This window comes from Chiloscyllium punctatum, chromosome 25, assembly GCF_047496795.1.
Source record: "Chiloscyllium punctatum isolate Juve2018m chromosome 25, sChiPun1.3, whole genome shotgun sequence".
Taxonomy (NCBI): domain Eukaryota; kingdom Metazoa; phylum Chordata; class Chondrichthyes; order Orectolobiformes; family Hemiscylliidae; genus Chiloscyllium; species Chiloscyllium punctatum.
Window position 1 is genome coordinate 42,687,390 of NC_092763.1, and position 18,634 is coordinate 42,706,023.

Genomic DNA, 18,634 nt, shown 5'->3' on the forward strand with positions numbered 1-18,634 from the left:
GGAGGAAATCCCTCCTTCTACCGTACCTGGGAAACAGAACCTCTTGTCTTTCCTGGTCAATCTGGAAGAGAACCTGCTGTGAGCCATTTATGTACTCTGGAGCCACTCCTTGTCCACTCTAAGGACTGGGGTCAAAAAATCCAAGATTCAATGGTAGCCCTGATGTTCCCTTAGACAGACAGACTAATGACAGGGAATAAATGGCAGTCTGGGTGGCCTTAGAATTAGGCACCATTCAACCCATAAGCTAATAGTGTCACCTTCCTCTCTGTCTGCCATATTATTCACTGTGCTGCTCAACTATGCCTCACTAATTAGTTAGCTGTCATATGGTCATGCATTGCCAGCCACCACTCCAAAGCAGAAGTTTTGCACGTTTCCAATGGTAACTGCTAACAACCTTACCGTAATCAGAAAGTTCCACCATTGCAAGGCAGACACACACACTGTTACGTAAAGCTCCAGAACAGAATTTTCACTGCTTACAGGGAATTGAATGAACCAGGGCATCATAACATTCCAGTATTCATTAATTAATAGTTTGATAATAAATTCCACAAATGTTCTTACAATATAAATTTCTTTTTGTATAGCAGGGACAGGAAGATAAAAAATCATTCTGCACTAATACATTATGTTTGAAATGCTATGCCCGGGAATGCAAAGATATGGATTATCGACATAACACTGAAATTTGAAAGCACTCTTAAATCCAAAGCTGCTCTAGAGAGTTATTTGTTTAAAGCACACCTGTCACTTGATTGTATGTTATTTGGGAATATAGTCTCTATGATACCTATTTCATTCAGCCTCAGGTCTATGTCTGGCAGTTGTGAGGATCTACAAAGAAATCCAAAGGACTTTTCAAACTTATCATACTGGTGATGGCACAAGATCAAGATGGACACAGACAACAGGACAGGTAGGATGGAAGAGTGTTCACAGGAAAAGAACCATGAACTGAAAAAGAAATACCAACTGATCAAAGAATGTTTATTGATATGGGAAAACTAGTTGATTGAGGAGTATAACTGACTAAGGGTTACTAGTAATCGAAAAGGCAATAAGTGGTAAGGCAATTCTAACGTATTAGGCAAAGTTAAATAATAGGCACACTACCTAATGCAGGTTAGAAGAACAACAAACTATGAAGGAGTATATTAAAATTGCATCATATGATATCATCAAATACATATTATCTGATAAAACAGTCTCACTGATGTGAGTTTTAACTTATAAATGATTCTGAATGTTAAAATAGTTTCAGAGAAACACAGAATTATTATGATTTGGAAGGAAGCCATTCGGCCCATTTTATTAACATTGGTTCTTTGAACATTTTAATGTGATGCCAGTCTCCTGCCTTTTCCCTATAACCATGCACATTGTTTTTATTTAGAGTCATAGAGATGTACAGCATAGAAACAGACCCTTCAGTCCAACTTGTCCATGCTGACTAGATATCCTGAAATAATCTAGTCCCATTTGCCATCACTTGGCCCATATCCCTCTAAACCCTTCCTATTCATGTACACATCAAGATATTTAAAAAGTTTTCCCATATCAATGAGCATTCTTTGATTAAATGGTGTAATTTTACCAACCTCCACCACTTCCTCTGGCAGCTCATTCCAAACACACACCACTCTCTGTGTGAAAAAGTTGTCCCTAAGGTCTCTTTTAAATCTTTCCCCTGTCACCTTAAATCTATGCCTTCTGGTCCTGGACTCCCCCAACCCAGGGAAAAGACCTAGTGCATTTACCCTATCCATGCCCCTCATGATTTTACAAACCTGTCAGGTGACATTCCAGGGAAAATATCCCTAGCCTATTTAGCTTCTCCTAAGACTTCAAACCCTTCAACCCTGGCAACATCCTTGTAAATCTTTTCTGAACCCTTTCAAGTTTCACAACATCCTTCCTATAGGAGGGAGTCCAGAATTGCACACAATTTTCCAAAAGTAGTCTAACCAATGTCCTATATAGCCACAACATGACCTCCCCACTCCTATACTTAATGCTCTGACCAATAAAGGAAAGCATACCAAACATCCTGTTCACTATCCTATCTGTCTGTGACTCCAATTTCAAGTAGCTATGAACCTGCACTCCAAGGTGTCTTTGTTCAGCAACACTCCCTAGGACCTTACCATTTAGTGTATGATACAATGCCTTCTTGATGCGTTGATTGAACTTGTCTCAGCCACACTCCCAGGCAATGTATTCCTAACTGCTTGCTGAGTAAATAAAAAAGTCCAACCTTGCTTTTGTTTCTTTTACAAAACACTTCAAAACACTTCATTCTGAATCTGTTTGGGAGTAGTCTCTCACTGTCCATTCTGTCTAAATCCCCTCATTATTTTGAAAGCTTCAATTGAATCTCCTCTTAGTCTTCTTATCTCCTAAGATAACAATCCCAACTTCTCCAGCCTTTCATCATGACTTAAGTGTCTCATTCCTGAAACCATTCTCAAAAAGCACTTCTGCACTGTATCCAATGAATTCATCTCCCTTCTATTCTGTAGAACCGAGAACTGTACATAATAATCTGACGTCTAATTAGTATTTTATGTAAGTTAATCGTAACCTCTCTGCTCTTGTACTCTTTGCTCCTATTTATGATGCCTAGAACATGGTCTATTTTATTATCAGTTAAATCTCTGTGTCTTGCCACTTCTAATGATGTATGTACATTATCTCCCAGATTTCTCTACTTCTGCACATCCTTAGAATAGTAGCCTTCATACAATCTCTCCATGATTTTTGTACCAAAATGTATGACCTCAAATTTCTCTGTGTTGAACTTCATCTGTCCTCTCCATTTTCCTGTCAGTGGTTTTTTTTGAAGCACTACAATTTGTAGCACCTCAATACTGTTTGAAATCTACTTCCTTCAAGTTGGTATTCTTATATTAAATCAATGTCTTTTTGAATTCTGGCATAACTCGGCGGGTCTAGCAGCATCTCTGGGGAGAACCAGAGTTATGCAAAAATGCAGAAAGCAAAGTCTGCTTTCTCCCTACAGATGCTACCAGACCTGCTGAGTTTCACCAGCAATTTCAATTTTTCTTTTGGATCTCCAGCATCCGTAGCTGTTTGTTTCATTTTAGATTCTGTTGCCTTAAAGTGTTCAGAATTTAAACTATTACAGCAACACACTACGATATTCTTTCAACAAATCATTACATTCTGTTAACTATGAATACTGAATTATTGTACTACTTTTCAGTTTAAAATTATGTTAATTGGCAATACTAAATCTCTGTACTGCTTGCAAGGAGTTTTTCCAATTATTTTAATGATTGAGACAGTGATTCGATCATCTAGAGGGCTTTCTTAACTTTTTGAACTTAATCTTTTCCACTTCTTCCAGATAAAGAGGATGCTTTTCAAGGCCTAAGCACAAAGCATATCCTCTTGTTTTTAAAACAAAGCATTTTATTAACAGTCTTGATAAATATTTCAACTGAAGATGAAGTCCCAAGTGTCCCACTTATTAAAAAAGTCTCAAAACTGGCAGGTTTTGAGAAGATTTGTAGCCCAGGTTGGAGTTCTGTAAATAGGTTTGGTCGCTGAGCTGGAATATTTGTTTTCAGACATTTCATCACCATACTAGGTAACATCAGTAATGAGTTTCCAGTGAAGTACTGGTGGTACGACTTGCTTTTTATTTATGTTATGATTTGGACATGCCGGTGTTGGACTGGGGTATACAAAGTTAAAAATCACACAACACTAGGTAATAGTCCAACAGGTTTAATTGGAAGCATTAGCTTTCAGAATGCTGTTCCTTCACCAATTGGTTGTGGAGTACACGATTGTAAGACACCGAATTTATAGCAAAAATTTACAGTGTGATGTAACTGAAATTATACATTGAAAAATACCTTAATTGTTTGTTAAATCTCTAGTCTGTTAGAATGACCATTTTAGTTCCACTTCTTTCATATGTAAATCGCAAAACGTTTCTCTAAAAGTTACATTCTCAAGTGAACTTTAACAATTGGTGTCAGCCCAGATAATGTACTGGGTATTAGCATCTCTGGGTGCTGCTGTCTGTGCCATAATGTTTAGACTGATTCTAATCTTTAAAAAATGAATTAACAGAATCTTACATGGATTCATGCAGTTTTTGAGCAAAGTACAAATTCACCCCACAAGCTTATATGTGTATGTGTGTATGTGGGTGTGTGGGGGTGCATGGAGGGGAGTGGGTGGGGTTGTGAGTGTCTGTGAGAGAGAGTGTATGTGTGTATAAAAGAGGTATAAATCTGTGAGTGTGTGTGTGTGTGTGAGAGAGAGAGACACATGACCCAAGGTCCTAGTTGAGGAAACATATAAATGCCAGGAAATATATAACTGCCAGATTCATCAGCCACACCCACAAGCTAGAGCAAAACATCACCCGTTCACAGCGCAATGCCATCCATGCTCTCAAAACCGATCACAACATTGTCATCAAACCAGCAGATAAAGGAGGAGCCATCATCATTCAGAATAGAACAGATTACAAAACAGAAGTGTCCTGACAACTGAACAACCAGGAACACTAGAGGCAACTACCAGCTGATCCAACCAAAGAACACATCCGTGAACTAAACACATTGATCAGGACTTTGGATCGAGTCCTTCAGAGTTCCCTACACACCCTCATCCCATGTACTTCTCATGTAGGCGACTTCTACTGCCCTCCAAAGGTACACAAAGACAACACACCAGGACGTCCCATCATATCGGGCAAGGGGACCCTGTGTGAGAACCTCTCTGGCTATGTCGAAGGCATCTTGAAACCTATTGTACAGGGGATCCCCAGCTTCTGTCGTGACACTATGGATTTCTTATAGAAACTCGGCACCCACGAACCAGTCAAACTGGGAACATTCCTTGTCACAATGGACGTTTCTGCACTCTACACCAGCATCCCCCACAATGTCAGCATTGTGGCAACAGCCTCAGTACTCAACTCCACCAACTGCCAATCTCCAAGCAACATCCTACAACTGATCCATTTTATCCTCAATCACAATGTCTTCACCTTTGACAACCAGTTCTTCATCCAAACATATGGAACAGCCGGGGGAACCAAATTTGCACCCCAATATGCCATTTTCGTGCACAAGTTTGAATGAGACTTCTTCTCTACACAGGACCTCTAACCAACATTATACACCAGGTCCATTGACAACATTTTCTTCTTCTGGACCCATGGCGAGGAGTCACTGATAAAACTACACAGTGATATCAACAAGTTTCATCCCACCATCAAACTCACCATGGACAACTCTCTACTAACTGTCTCATTCTTGGACACATGCATCTCCATCAAGAATGGGCACCTCAGCACCACACTCTACCACAAACCCACAGACAACCTCACAATGCTACACCTCTCCAATTTCTACCCAAAACATATTAAAACAGCCACCCCCTATGGACAAGCCCTACGCATACACAGCATCTGTTCAGATGAGGAGGAACGTGATGGACACCCAGAAGTACTCAAGGATGCCCTCATAAGAACGGGGTACGATACTCAACTCATGAACTGCAAGTTCGGAACATGCCACAGCAAGGAACTGCAATGACCTCCTCAGGAGACAGACACGTGCTGCAACCGACAGGGTACCCTTCATTGTTCAGTACTTCCCAGGAGCCGAAAAACTACACTATGTTCTTCATGACCTGCAACACATTATCAATGAGGATAAGCACCTCGCCAAGATCTTCCCCACACCTCCACTGCTCACCTTTAAACAACTACCAAACCTCAAACAGATCATTGTTCATAGCAAACTGCCAGGCATTCAGGACAACACCATATAGCCGTGTCACTATAGGCGCTGCAAGACGTGTCACAGTGTGGACATGGATACCACCATAACGCGTGGTCTCACCTCCCACCATGTACGTGGCGGTACTCATGCAACTCAGCCAACATTGTCTATCTCATACGCTGCAGGCAAGGATACCCTGAGGCATGGTACATTGGGGAAACTGAGCAGACGCTACAGCAACGGATGAATGGGCACTGCACAACAATCAACAGACAGGAGGGTTCCCTCCCAGTTGGAGAACACGTCAGTGGTCCAGGACATTTGATCTCTGACCTTCGGGTGACTTTCCTCCAAGGCGGACTTCGGGACAGGCAGCAGCGAAAAGTGGCTGAGCAGAGGCTGATAGCTAAGTTCGGTACCCATAGGGAGGGCCTCAACTGGGACCTTGGGTTCATGTCACACTACAGGTGGCCCCATTGCGCTATACACACACACACACACACACACACACACACACAAAGGCACTCGTATATACACACACGCACACACACACAAAGGCACTCGTATATACACACACGCACACACACACACGCATGAAAGAAGTGAAACTAACATGGTCATTCTAACAGATGAGACATTTAACAAACAATCAAGGTACTTTTCAATGTATAATTCCAGTTACATCACACTGCAAACTTTTGCTATAAATTCTGTGTTTTACAATCATGTACTGCACAACCACCTGATGAAGGAGCAGCGCTCAAAAAGCTATTGCTTCCAATTAAACCTGTTGGACTATAACCTAGTGTTGTGTGATTTTTAACTTTTCATTGAGATGTTTAGGTTTCCTTGGGTTGGTAATGCCATTTCCTGTGGTGATGTCATTTCCTGCTCCTTTTCTCAGGAGGCAGTAAATGGGATCCAAGTCAATCCAAAGTGTCAAAATTGACTGAACGTCTTTCTTCTGTTAGATTCCTTCTTCTGAGGTGCTGTTCTCACCCTCCTGCTGCTCCTACAGTGGAGCTGACTGCTAAATTCAGTTACTGACTGACTGCCTGCATCTTCTTAAAGTGCAAATGTTCTTAAATTGGTAAAGTCACTTGTCTTCATTTTTTATTTCTTCAGCATTAAATGGAATTTGAATCTGCACCACTAAACACATGTTATTGTTCTGTTTGCCAGCCAATAGTGTCTTGTAGTGAAGTAGTTCGCTGCTATCAATCTTTTTTTAAAAAAACCTAGGTCTGCTCTGTCCTCTTCCTAGCCAAATCCCTTTAACGGGGAATATACAGCCCTTCAGTGATTTTTAAGTGACCTGTTCAGACATGCAATGCCATATCTTTGGAGTAGGTGCAGCATGAACCCACACTTTCTGGCCCAGAGGAAGGGACACTGGCACCTGCATCACAAGGGTCCTCACCCTTTCTTATTAGATATTTTAAATCAAGTTTGTCAGACATGTTATGACAGCCCTCCAAAGTAGGTGCAACTTGAATCCAGGCCTCCTGGCCTATAAATAGGAGCCACTACCACTGCATCATGAGAGTCCTAATCTTCAGTTTTTAAATGTTTTCTAATCACCATATTCAGATGATGTGGTCACACGTATTTGGAGCAGGTAAGACTTGAATGCAGGTTTCCTTGCTGTGAGATAGGACACTGTCACTGCACCCACCCCTATATCCTTCCTTTTTTAGGTATTTTGTAACCAACCTGCTCAGAGATAACATGACACATCTCTTGATGGGACTTATGCTGAGTCTAAGGGTCTGTCTAATTATCAGTGGTAGGGAATAGAACTTTCTAGAATCTTAACAAGAAAAACACTTGTCTTGGTATAATTTATTGCATAATAGCAATAGGTAAAATTAATATTATTACTAATTACCTAATAAGTAAAATTAATATTAATTAATTAGGCATAATAATAACTATCAGGAACCAGGTGTGTCATGTATGCCTCCCTTGAAGCCTTGTGAAAGACTAATTTATTTTAATTGCTCAAAGATTGTATGCCTCATTAGTTTGGGTGGAGCAAATGTAAATTCAACATCAACTTGTTCAGGACATGAACAAAACAACTACATTCTGGCTGTGGAGACAGGCAGCAGTGAGCTGTCTATTAAAGGGAATTATTGCTTGCTAATGATCATATTAACTGCAAATTTCTCCTACAAATATGGGATTTCTATCCTACCATCCGCTGCAAGCAAATTAGGCATCAACAGTTATTGCCATGGAAACAGGAGTGGTACTTGGCGATTCCAAATTGCCACTTACTCCAGAGGATATGGTGGTTGGGCACCAGGCACTTATGCATCACATGTCCACAGGCATTGGCATCTGACATGTGTCAGACTCTACGAACCCACATGGCACACTTCCATCCACTTACAGGACACATCTGCATTTCAGTGCTGCAGCTCAGGGTGAAATTGCAAATAACACTTTTTCTGGACTGGGCCAGTCTGCATCTCCAGCCTCTTCACTCTGCCTCTTTGCACTCACTCACTTTGAGCCTACCTGGATGATGACAGCATCCCTGCCTGCCTTGCCCTGTCCTTTTTGCATGATATCCATCAGCCAGCATTACCAGACTCCCAGTACTGCTGTACCTCCTTGCTGTTTAGTGCAGACATAAAGCCAAGAAGCTTGTTATGGTTGTCAGAAATCCTCAATCAACTCAAGGGGAACAGGCTTCAGTAAGAGGGTCCAAGCACAATAAGTCAAGGGCAGTCCAGGAGATTCAGTACAGTCACTCACCATTTAGAACTGTAAGGGTCAGGACCGTCACCTCAGAAGAGGTGAAGAGTTGAATATTGGTCAACCCACCACCAGTCTTGACTTTATCCATCCTATTGTGGGCTGCCTTCCTCCTGGAATGAGAGTGAGGCAGAAATGAAGAAAGAAGAAAGTGGGTGGCAGAGATGTTACAGTGAGGAGGTATCCAAAATGAGTGATTTGGCAGTGCAGAGGACATTCAGAGTTAGGGATTGAGATTGGTGTCATTGAGTAAGGGAGGCAGTTGTCAGCAACAATGAGAGGGATAGAGCATAAAAATTGGTGAGGTTGCACTTACATTGGTGGAGTCAAGAAGGTAATTGACTTCTTCCTTCAAAGCTAGGCATTTCTTCAGAAGGCTGCAATTGCACTAAACTGGGTGCAATCTTGGACTAGGCTGCATGGTCTGCTGTTGTGGTCTCTTCTGCTGGTTCCAGTGGGGAGGATGTCCACCTGTGCATCACCCTTTACATAGGATTTTCAGATCGCTGCCTGCAAAACTGACACTTCATCTTCTACGTCTGGACTCCAGACTGATTGTGCATGTCCGGTGCACAGTCGCCTTTCATAGATGGCATGGGTGCCAGGGATGCAGGTCCTTGTAGGGATATCTGGTAGTAGAGAGCCATTCTGGATACATTATGTAGTAGAGTGTGGCCAGAATCAGACAGAGGGGTACCATATGAATGGGACCAGTAGTTAATGAGGTGTATTTGGTAAGTTACAGTAAGAAAAATCCACTAAGCCTTGTGGAGAGGAACAATAGACAATAGGTGCAGGAGTAGGCCATTCTGGCCTTCGAGCCTGCACCACCATTCAATATGATCATGGCTGATCATCCTTAATCAGTATCCTGTTCCTGCCTTATCTCCATAACCCTTGATTCCACTATCCTTGAGAGCTCTATCCAACTCTTTCTTAAATGAATCCAGCGACTGGGCCTCCACTGCCCTCTGGGGCAGAGCATTCCACACAGTCACCACTTTCTGGGTGAAGAAGTTTCTCCTCATCTCTGTCCTAACTGGTCTGCCCCGTATTTTTAAGCTGTGTCCTCTGGTTCGGCACTCACCCATCAGCGGAAACATGTTTCCTGCCTCAAGAGAGTCCAATCCTTTAATAATCTTATATGTCTCAATCAGATCCCCTCTTAGTCTTCTAAAGGGTATACAAGCCCAGTCGCTCCAGTCTTTCAGCGTAAGGTAGTCCTGCCATTCCAGGAATTGACCTTGCGAACTTACCCTGCACTCCTTCAATAGCCAGAATGAACTCTTCAACAAACTTGACGAAATTGATATTTAGCCAAAACTCTTAAGGTTCAGTCCATATAAAAAATCAATTGAGGATCCTTAACTGCATTGGAAAGGTAAAGAATGTTTGATACGAGAAGAAATCAGACAACATCAGGTTCCAGATAAAAGCAGCAATATAAGAGCAGAGACTGTCAGTTTCACCTCCCTGGCAGGATTTCCTAAGATGCAGGATGTGATAGGTTGCATATATCTGACAATCTATGTTTCCTCAGAATAAGAAGGTTCATTTATAAACAGGATGAAATTCTATTCATTCAACATCTGGCTGTTTTGTAATCAATGTGAAAAGCTCATTCAAGTTTGAACCAGGAACCTGGGTAACTGCCATGATATTTCCATTCTGAGAATCTCAGTTGTCCCAACACTTTGGCCACTGGGCAGACTCTGTAGTTGGCTTCTGAGTGACAAGGAGCATCTGCTCAGGCCATGTTCAATGACATCAGTCCAGAACCTCACTCCAAAGGCACAAAGAAAATGCAATCATTGTGACCACCATGAAGCAGGTCATGGGCCTGCTCAAAATGTACTTCTGGTGCTTTGAACACACTGTGGTATTCTCCAATATGGCTGTCAAGATCCTCTTGCATTATGGTGGTCTGCTATGCCCTGCACAACGCAATGCTTCAGAGAAGAGTTGTTCTGGTGCCAGAGGTAATGGTGAGCACATGATTTCATCAGCAGAGCAGAAAGGGAAAGATGCGGAGTAGTTGGAGAAACATGTCAGTGAAATAGCCTGGATGATATTGTTTCCCGTAGTCTAACATTGTGGAGATACTCACCTTATCCTTATGCAAGCATATTTCACATACAGCGGTACATTATTGATACCCAGGATCATTTCACAGAAAACCATATCAAACAGTCCGAAGAAGAGACAGCACCATGCCCTCTCAGCCTAACATGAAGAGCTCTGACACTAAGTGACTCATTAACTTTCCCACTGGATCAGAAGACACTCTTTGGCAGATAGCAGATCACGCCAATAAATAATTCGATTTCAATAAATACAAGTTGCAGTGACAGGAGTGTTGAACCCATAGCAAACATCCTCTGGCTTCTGAGGCCTGTGATGTGCTGCCATAGAGCTTTCCACCTATATCTATGGAGAAGCAACCTCTGTCATGAGAGCAAAACAAGGCATGCGTAACTCTGTCAGAGGAGCCAAGGACTCAGTCCATGATTTGGGACAATTTTGAGGAGAATCACCAGTGCCATCATCCCTAACGTTCTTTTCCCTCTCAGGTAAAGGATCCACATGCACTTCATTTCTATCCAGTGTGGGTAAGCATTTAACTGTATTTCTACGTGGGGTTGAATGATCATTACATCCAGTTGATCAGTGCTTTAAATTCCTGATATGTTCTGAAGGCATTATTGAATGCCTCCATGCATAGCAAGGAATAGATAATTCCATGGAAATAGTATTTGGTTCAAATTCTGAGATCTAGAACTCAAAGTAGAAAAGGATTCCAATTACCTGTCCATACCCCCTCAGTTTCAGCTATCTCTTAGACTGCAGCCACACTGCAGATTTACAGGGCTTTCTTCTCCATTAGCATCAGAATTGCACAGGATGGCACCCAATCCTTGTGCCCCCTTCTTCAATGATCAAAAAAAAGGCCTTGAGGAAGAGTTACTGGACGCAAAATGTTAACTCTGCTTTCTCTCCACAGATGCGGCCAGACCTGTTGAGATTTTCCAGCAATTTCTGTTTTTGGACCAAAAGGAAGTTGCTAGGAATACGAAGGGTCACATCTGCAGTTCAAAAGGCCCATTTACATTTGAAGAGCATCACTGTGGGATGGGGAACATTCCATCAGAATGTTAGGAGTAAATGAGTGTGCTTTCTACATAGATTGTTTTATTCTATTGGAGCATTAGAAGTCCATCTCCGGTGTGATGGCAAATATTGTGGCTCAGAGGATATCTGTGTCGCAGATTGTGAAAGAAATGAGAGTTTGATGGCTAGAAGCCTGGACTTGTATGGTACTCACATTGTCAGCTGTCAACAGGAATTGAAGTGTTTTCTGAACTGGATCCAGGTCCCCTGAACCACACTCGAACTGTGTACCTTCTTTATTACCTGGAACCTTGGGCTGCTTGGTTAGGAAGGCTGATCTCTATTGTTAGGTACTGTCTTTCACTTTTGAAAATCAAACTTCAGGACCTGTGCAGATTTCAGCTTACATTCCGTGTAACCCTTAGAGTTAGGCAAACTGCTAGAATAAAGCATCAAGCTTGGTCTGCAATCCTCTAGTGTACAGGCTGATTTCAGTCATAAATATATACAGAACCATTGCTTAAAAAAATTAGGACACAGTAAGTGTATCAAAGTGCTGCAATTTAGAATAATGTCTCTGATATCTTAAACATGCAATGAAACACATTTGTAAATTAAAAGAGAATACTTCAATTAATGTGGAATGTGAAAATTAATTTGCATATCCTCATCATTGCTCATGAATAAGTTAAACCAAAACATAAAAAATGCACAACTGCTTAATATTGAAACATTGATATATACCAGTTACAGTACAACTGGTTAATCACAACTCCAAAGTGTCTCACCATTTGTTACTTACAGACGGATCCAAAATATAATTATCAGCTAACACACCTGTCAAAACTTTAAATTAAGTTAGAATACAATTTGTCATGCACAAATGCCAATCTGTTCCTCAGTCCTAGCTGCTGAAGATTGTCAATCGGCATCCATTGGATTGATCCACACTTATATCATAGAATCCCCACAGAATGGAAACAGGCCATTTGGCCAAACGAGTCCACAATGACCTTCCAAAGAGCATCCCACCCACACCGTCCCCCTACCTCTATCCCTGTAACCTTGCGTTTTTCATAGCTAATCCACCCTACCTACTTATTCCTGAACGCTATGGGCAATTTAGCATGGTCAATCCACCTAACCTGTACATCTTTGGACTGCGGGAGGAAACCGGAGCACCCGGCAGAAATCCACACAGACACGGGAAGAATGTGCAAACTCCACATAGACAGTTGCCTCAAGTTGTAATTGAACCCAAGTCCCTGGCGTTGTGAGGCAACAGCACTAACCACTGAGCCACCATGTGGGAAACTCTCCGGCACTTATTTGTTGCCATCAGTCATACTGAAAGCATTTACAATACGATAATTAATGAATCTGTTCAGACACATTATAAACACAACCTCCATGGCGAACAAGTCTTAGCGTGGGAGTCAAACCTAGAACTTTCATCCAGCGATAGAGACACCAACACTGAACCAGAGCCCTCCAAATAATATACATAAGTAAGACTAATCTTCACCTATTTCTTTTTTCAGAGTTACATGAAAACTCCCTGAAAGTCAGTAGGTGACACATTGGAATGTAACGTGGATAGAAGTCAGAGTTGCCAAGATTGGACTATATTAAATGGCTTCAAAACTGCTTTATAAGCAAGTTGGTTCCATCATCCATTCAGATCTTTGTGTCATTTATTAGCTCATAAAGTTTGTCATTTGTAGGCAACTCACTTTTTTGTAAGTCTTACTCCATTAATCAAGGTAAAAGCAATACATCAGTTTCTGAAAGATGAATGTTAAAAGTGTATGTTGTTAAGGAGAGAGCATTCAAAGAGTGTGAGAAGTACTGACTTGAATAAAAAAGACTGAACTCAACAGTATGTAATCATTCCACATTGATTGCAATGAATTATCATAATAAAATGGAGTGATGTGCTTGGCTTTGAATGAGTTAGAATCTGCCAAAAGATGCATTATGAGTGCTGCAGTATTTCACTGGGGAAAATGAAACTTAATTGAGAATTCCCAGTGGTGACTTCGCATTATTGTGCTTATTTCCACTGATTAAGCTTTTCCAACCTACAAGTACTTTGTAATTTTCAAGTTATTGTTGATGACTAAAAAAAAATTAAATACACTTTTCAGAACTCAAGGCCAAAGAGGTTTCATTCCTCAGCTTTGACCCATTCTCAGTCGATAATGGCCTAGATCTTGTCGCCCACTGATCCTCAGAGGCAAGTTGTATTCCACAAGAGAAACACTGGGATCCTTCAGATGTCTCAGTGCAATGACTATGCAGGAATTGCCCACAAAGTTTAAACTTGGGTAATTACTCAACTCAGAATTAAGACTCTGGAGCTTCAAAGGGCTTTGATTCACTTACCTAGATAGTTACCTAGAGAGAGTTGAGAAAATTAAAACCAATTGAAACTTCTACGTAACTGACCTACGCAATTGACCTCCCCCACCTCACTGACCCCCCATTGGACCTTCTGACTCCTCACACATCTACCACTGTCCCAGTCCAAGTACTTACCCTGGTCAAACCACCATTACTAACCACCTAACTACACCCATTGACATCACTCAAATGGTTTTCTGACTACTTGCCCTGACCTAACCCAATCATCCCATAGTTAGCTATCACCAACCCCCAATTTTGGCCCCTTTGCCCACTATTCATCTAAAACCTGTTACTTTGCAACCCAACCCAACTCAAAAATATAACACCCTGAGCAGCACACTGAGCACCCTGAGCAGCAATCCAACTCATTTACCCCAGACTTGACCATACCCCCCCCATAATACCCCCCCAATCAGATATGACTAGCCCCTGACTTACACTATTATCTCACCTACCTGCTACCCTATACTTTTACCTGCCCACCTGCCACTTTACCCACTTAACAACTACACCAACCTGTCACCCAACCCCTCAACCAGCCACCTGTCAACCTACCTCCTTATAGTCTGTACAGACCTTTTGTCTGTAGCTTCTAATGAAGACAATGGTTTTATGAAGTGGAAATTATGCATGATAAATTTACTAAAATTATTTGAGAAGGAATAAGTATGATAGATAAAGGGAAAGCAGTGGATGTAATATATTTGGATTTGAGAAGGCATTTGATAAGGTACACACATTAAGCTACTTAATAAGATAAAAGCTTATGGTGTTGGATGTAGTATATTAACATGAATGGGGGATTGGCTAACTAATAAAAGACAGAGATTTGGGAGAAAAGGGACATTTTTAGGATGGCAATCTAGACCTAGAAGAGTGCCACAGGGTCAGAACTGGGGTCATAATTACTTTCAGTGTCTATTATTCACATGATGAGGAAATTGAATATAGTATCATTAAGTTTGCAGATGACACAACAATGGATGGGAAAGCAAGTAGTGAGGTGAAACAAAGAGAGCACAGAGGGTTATTCACAGATAAAACAAATGGGCAAAAACTTGGCAGATATAATGTGGACAAACGTGAGGTTATGCACTTTGGCAAGAAGCATAGAGGAGCAGAATATTATTTAAGTGGAGAAAGACTGCTGAAAGCTATAAAACCATCAATTGGGAATTCTCATGTATCAATGACAGAATGTTAATGTCCACACTCAACAGGTGGGCAACTGAAATGCTGGCCTTTATTCCAAAGCAAATGCAATATGGAAGTTGGGAGGTTTTGGTTAAATCTCAACAAGGCAAGAGTCAGGCTACAGCTGTGAACAGTTTTAGGCACCTTATCTAAGAAAAGATCGACTAACTTTGGAACTAGTCCAGAGAAGGTTCGCTAGATTGATTCTGGGTATGGAGTTATTGTCTTATGAGGAGACGTTGAGTAACATGTGCCTGTACTCATTGGAATTTAAGAGAATGAGCGGTGAACCTATTGAAACATAAAAGATTCAGGGGTACTAACAGGGTAGATGCAGCGAAGTTGTTTCCTCTTGCAAGATATTCTTGGACTAGAGGGCATAATCTCAGAATAAGGGGTCACACACATGAGACAGAGATAAGGAGACATTTCTATACTCAGAGGGCAGCAAATCTTTGCCACATAAGGCTGTCAAAGTCAGCTCATTAAATATAGTCAAAGCTGAGCAAGAGAAACAAGTATTATGGGGGAAAGCAGGAGTTGAGAACTCTCAGACCAGCCATGATCTCATTGAATTGCAGAGCAAATTCGATGGAATGAATGACCTACTGCTCCAAAGTCTCATGATTTTATGGACATTTAAACTTTTCAGTTTACTAAAATAGAATTCAGATAATGCCATAAGAAGAGAACACAACTTCTGCAAAGATTCTCTGCACAACTCCCTCTGAGGATCTGTGCAATTGGAGAACTTGGAAGCATCCTCCAACAGAAGATCAGCCAAAAAAGATTCAAAGTATTGGTCAGTCTATAACTTTCTGTCTGACTTGTGTCAGGATTGGGGTTTCCAACCTGGAATTAGAAGATTTAGTCCAAAGCTTTTAATACTTGGGACATAGCATCAGGACATAGCATCACACAATCAGGAAAAAATGAATCCTCAAAGCATTTAGATTTAGAAGGTACTGCTCACCACGATTGTGAGTTGTGATTAAACGTAAAGTACCACATTATGGCTCAGATTTTGTGATCAAAATAATAGCAGGTTTTAATGGAGCTAGCCATTGCTGATTTGTAAATCATTAGCTTTGCAGAAATGGTAGGTAATGGTTAACATACTTGTAAGTTTCATTAAATTGCTGTACTAGCATTGTAATTTCCAGAGCTGTTACTTAATAGCAGTAATATCTTTTCACCTGGACCATTACATATAACGTTGATCTACTTACCATAGAACCATAAGATATAGGAGCAGAATTAGGTCATTCAGTCCATCAAGTCCACTCCACCATGCGATCATGGCTGATATGTTTCTCCCCATAACCTTTGATCCCTTGACTGATCAAGAAACTATCCATCTCTGTCTTAAATACACCCAGTGACATGGCATTCACAGACTTATGTGAGTTCCACAGATTAACTATTCTCTGGCTGAAAGAATTCCTCCTCATCTCAATTCTAAAGAGTCATGTCTTCATTCTGTGCCATCAGGTCCTAGTCTCTGCTATTAGTGGCAACATCTTCTGCATATCCACTTTATTTAGGTCTGTCAGTATTCTAAAAGTTTCAAAAACCCCTCTGTCCCACCCTTCCATTGAGTACAGACCTAGATTCCTCACCCACTCTTCAAATGGACAAGCTCTTACTATCCAGGATCATTCTGGTAAGCTTCACTGGAGGAGGGATATAGTTGCATTAGAAGAAAGTCAAATGAGGTTCACTAGATTGATTCCAGAGATGAGCGGTTTGTCTTGTGAAGACAGTTTGAGTAGTTTAGGCCGATACTGTCTGGAGTTTAGAAGAATGAGAGGAGATCTAATTGAGGTACATAAGATGCTAGAAAAGATTGACAAAGTAGATATAGGAAGGATGTTTCCTCTGGAGCAATCTAGAATGAGAGATCATAGCTTTAGGATAAGGGATAGCAGATTTAAATGGAGGGGAGAAAAAAATTCCTTCTTGGAACATAGGAACACGAGTAGGCCATTCAGCCCCTCTAGCCTGTTCTACCATTCAATGAGATCATTGCTGATCTGTTACCTAACACCATATACCTGCCTTTGGTCCATATCCCTTCATATCTTTGCTGAACAAAAATTCATCTCTCTTAGAATTAACAACTGATCCAGCATCCACCGTGGAACAGAGTTTCGAACATCTATCACCCTTTTGTATCAAAATCCTTCTCTCAAAAAGTTGTGAATCTATAGAATTAGGGCGGCATGATGGCTCAGTGGTTAACACTGCTGCCTCACAGTGTTCGATTCCAGCCTCAGGCGACTATCCGTGTGGAGTTTGCACATTCTCCCCATGTCTGCATGGGTTTCTTCCTGGTGCTCTGGTTTCCTCCGACAGTCCAAAGACGTGAAGGTCAGGTGAATTGGCCATGCTAAATTGTTCATAGTTCAGGGATTCTGTAGGCTAGGTGCATTAGTCAGGGGAAATGTGGAGTAATAGGGTAGGAGAATGGGTCTGGGTAGGATACTGTTTGGAGGATCGGTGTGGACTTTTTGGGCCAAATGGCCTGTTTCTACAGTGTAGGGATCCTATGAATTCAATACCCGAGAGTGAGGTGGATGCTGAATTATTGAATACATTTAAGGAGGAAATAAATAGATTAGTAATGAGTTGGAAGTTGTCGAGAGTGGACAGGAAAGTGGACTTGAGGCCAAGATGAGATCAACCATGTTCATATTAACAATGGAACAGGCTTGAGGGGCTGAACTCCTGCTCCTAGTTCGTGTTCTTAACACAAAGGTTTGTGTCCCTGCAAAATGCCAATCAATCTCTCCAGGCGAGAGCATTTTATTTTAATAAATTACAGTTTTATACTGAAAGGTATAAATTGGTATTAACAATTCTTTAAAAATTAGAATTTAGAATGTTTTTGTGCTTGAACTTTGTTTCTTTTTCTCTGTAGCAATTCAATTTTCATTCCATTAATTCTTTTTCTGTATCTGAATTAATGATAATTTGCTTACTTAATTGTCCCTTCCTCAACCTCTAAATTTCATTAATTAAGGAGAAATATGGTTGGGTTCTATCATTTCCTCAGCTGTCATGTTGCACAACCCGTGCCATGCCATTATCAAATTTTTCTTTCACAGTTTGCAGGACATAAAATACTGCAAGCATGTAGTGCACTGCAGATTCTGCACTCCAGAAGAATCTGCGCTATTTTAATGAAAAAGATTATTACTTATGTTACACTTTCCCTGCAACTACAATGACCAGGTTGCCTCTCACAATGTCTGTGTAAGAATGTTTCTAAATTCCCATGCTGATAATTGTAGTTTGCACAATCTTCTAACAATAAATTTCCATCACACACTCTTGTAGCAGTCACAGAAGAAGATAAATATAATAATCCTTATAGATTATAATTTCCT

The 18,634-nt window shown here is 41.0% G+C and overlaps 1 protein-coding gene across 1 annotated transcript in view; it reads left to right on the plus strand.

The window, feature by feature from the left end:
* Positions 1–18,634, plus strand: part of frmpd3 (FERM and PDZ domain containing 3) — a 533,212-nt gene that overhangs the window by 284,882 nt on the left and 229,696 nt on the right. Inside the window, exon 3 of the mRNA XM_072595141.1 lies at positions 810–922. Within this exon, the coding sequence (XP_072451242.1) occupies positions 885–922 (38 nt within the window). The 5' untranslated portion in view covers positions 810–884. The remainder of the gene's footprint in view (positions 1–809; positions 923–18,634) is intronic.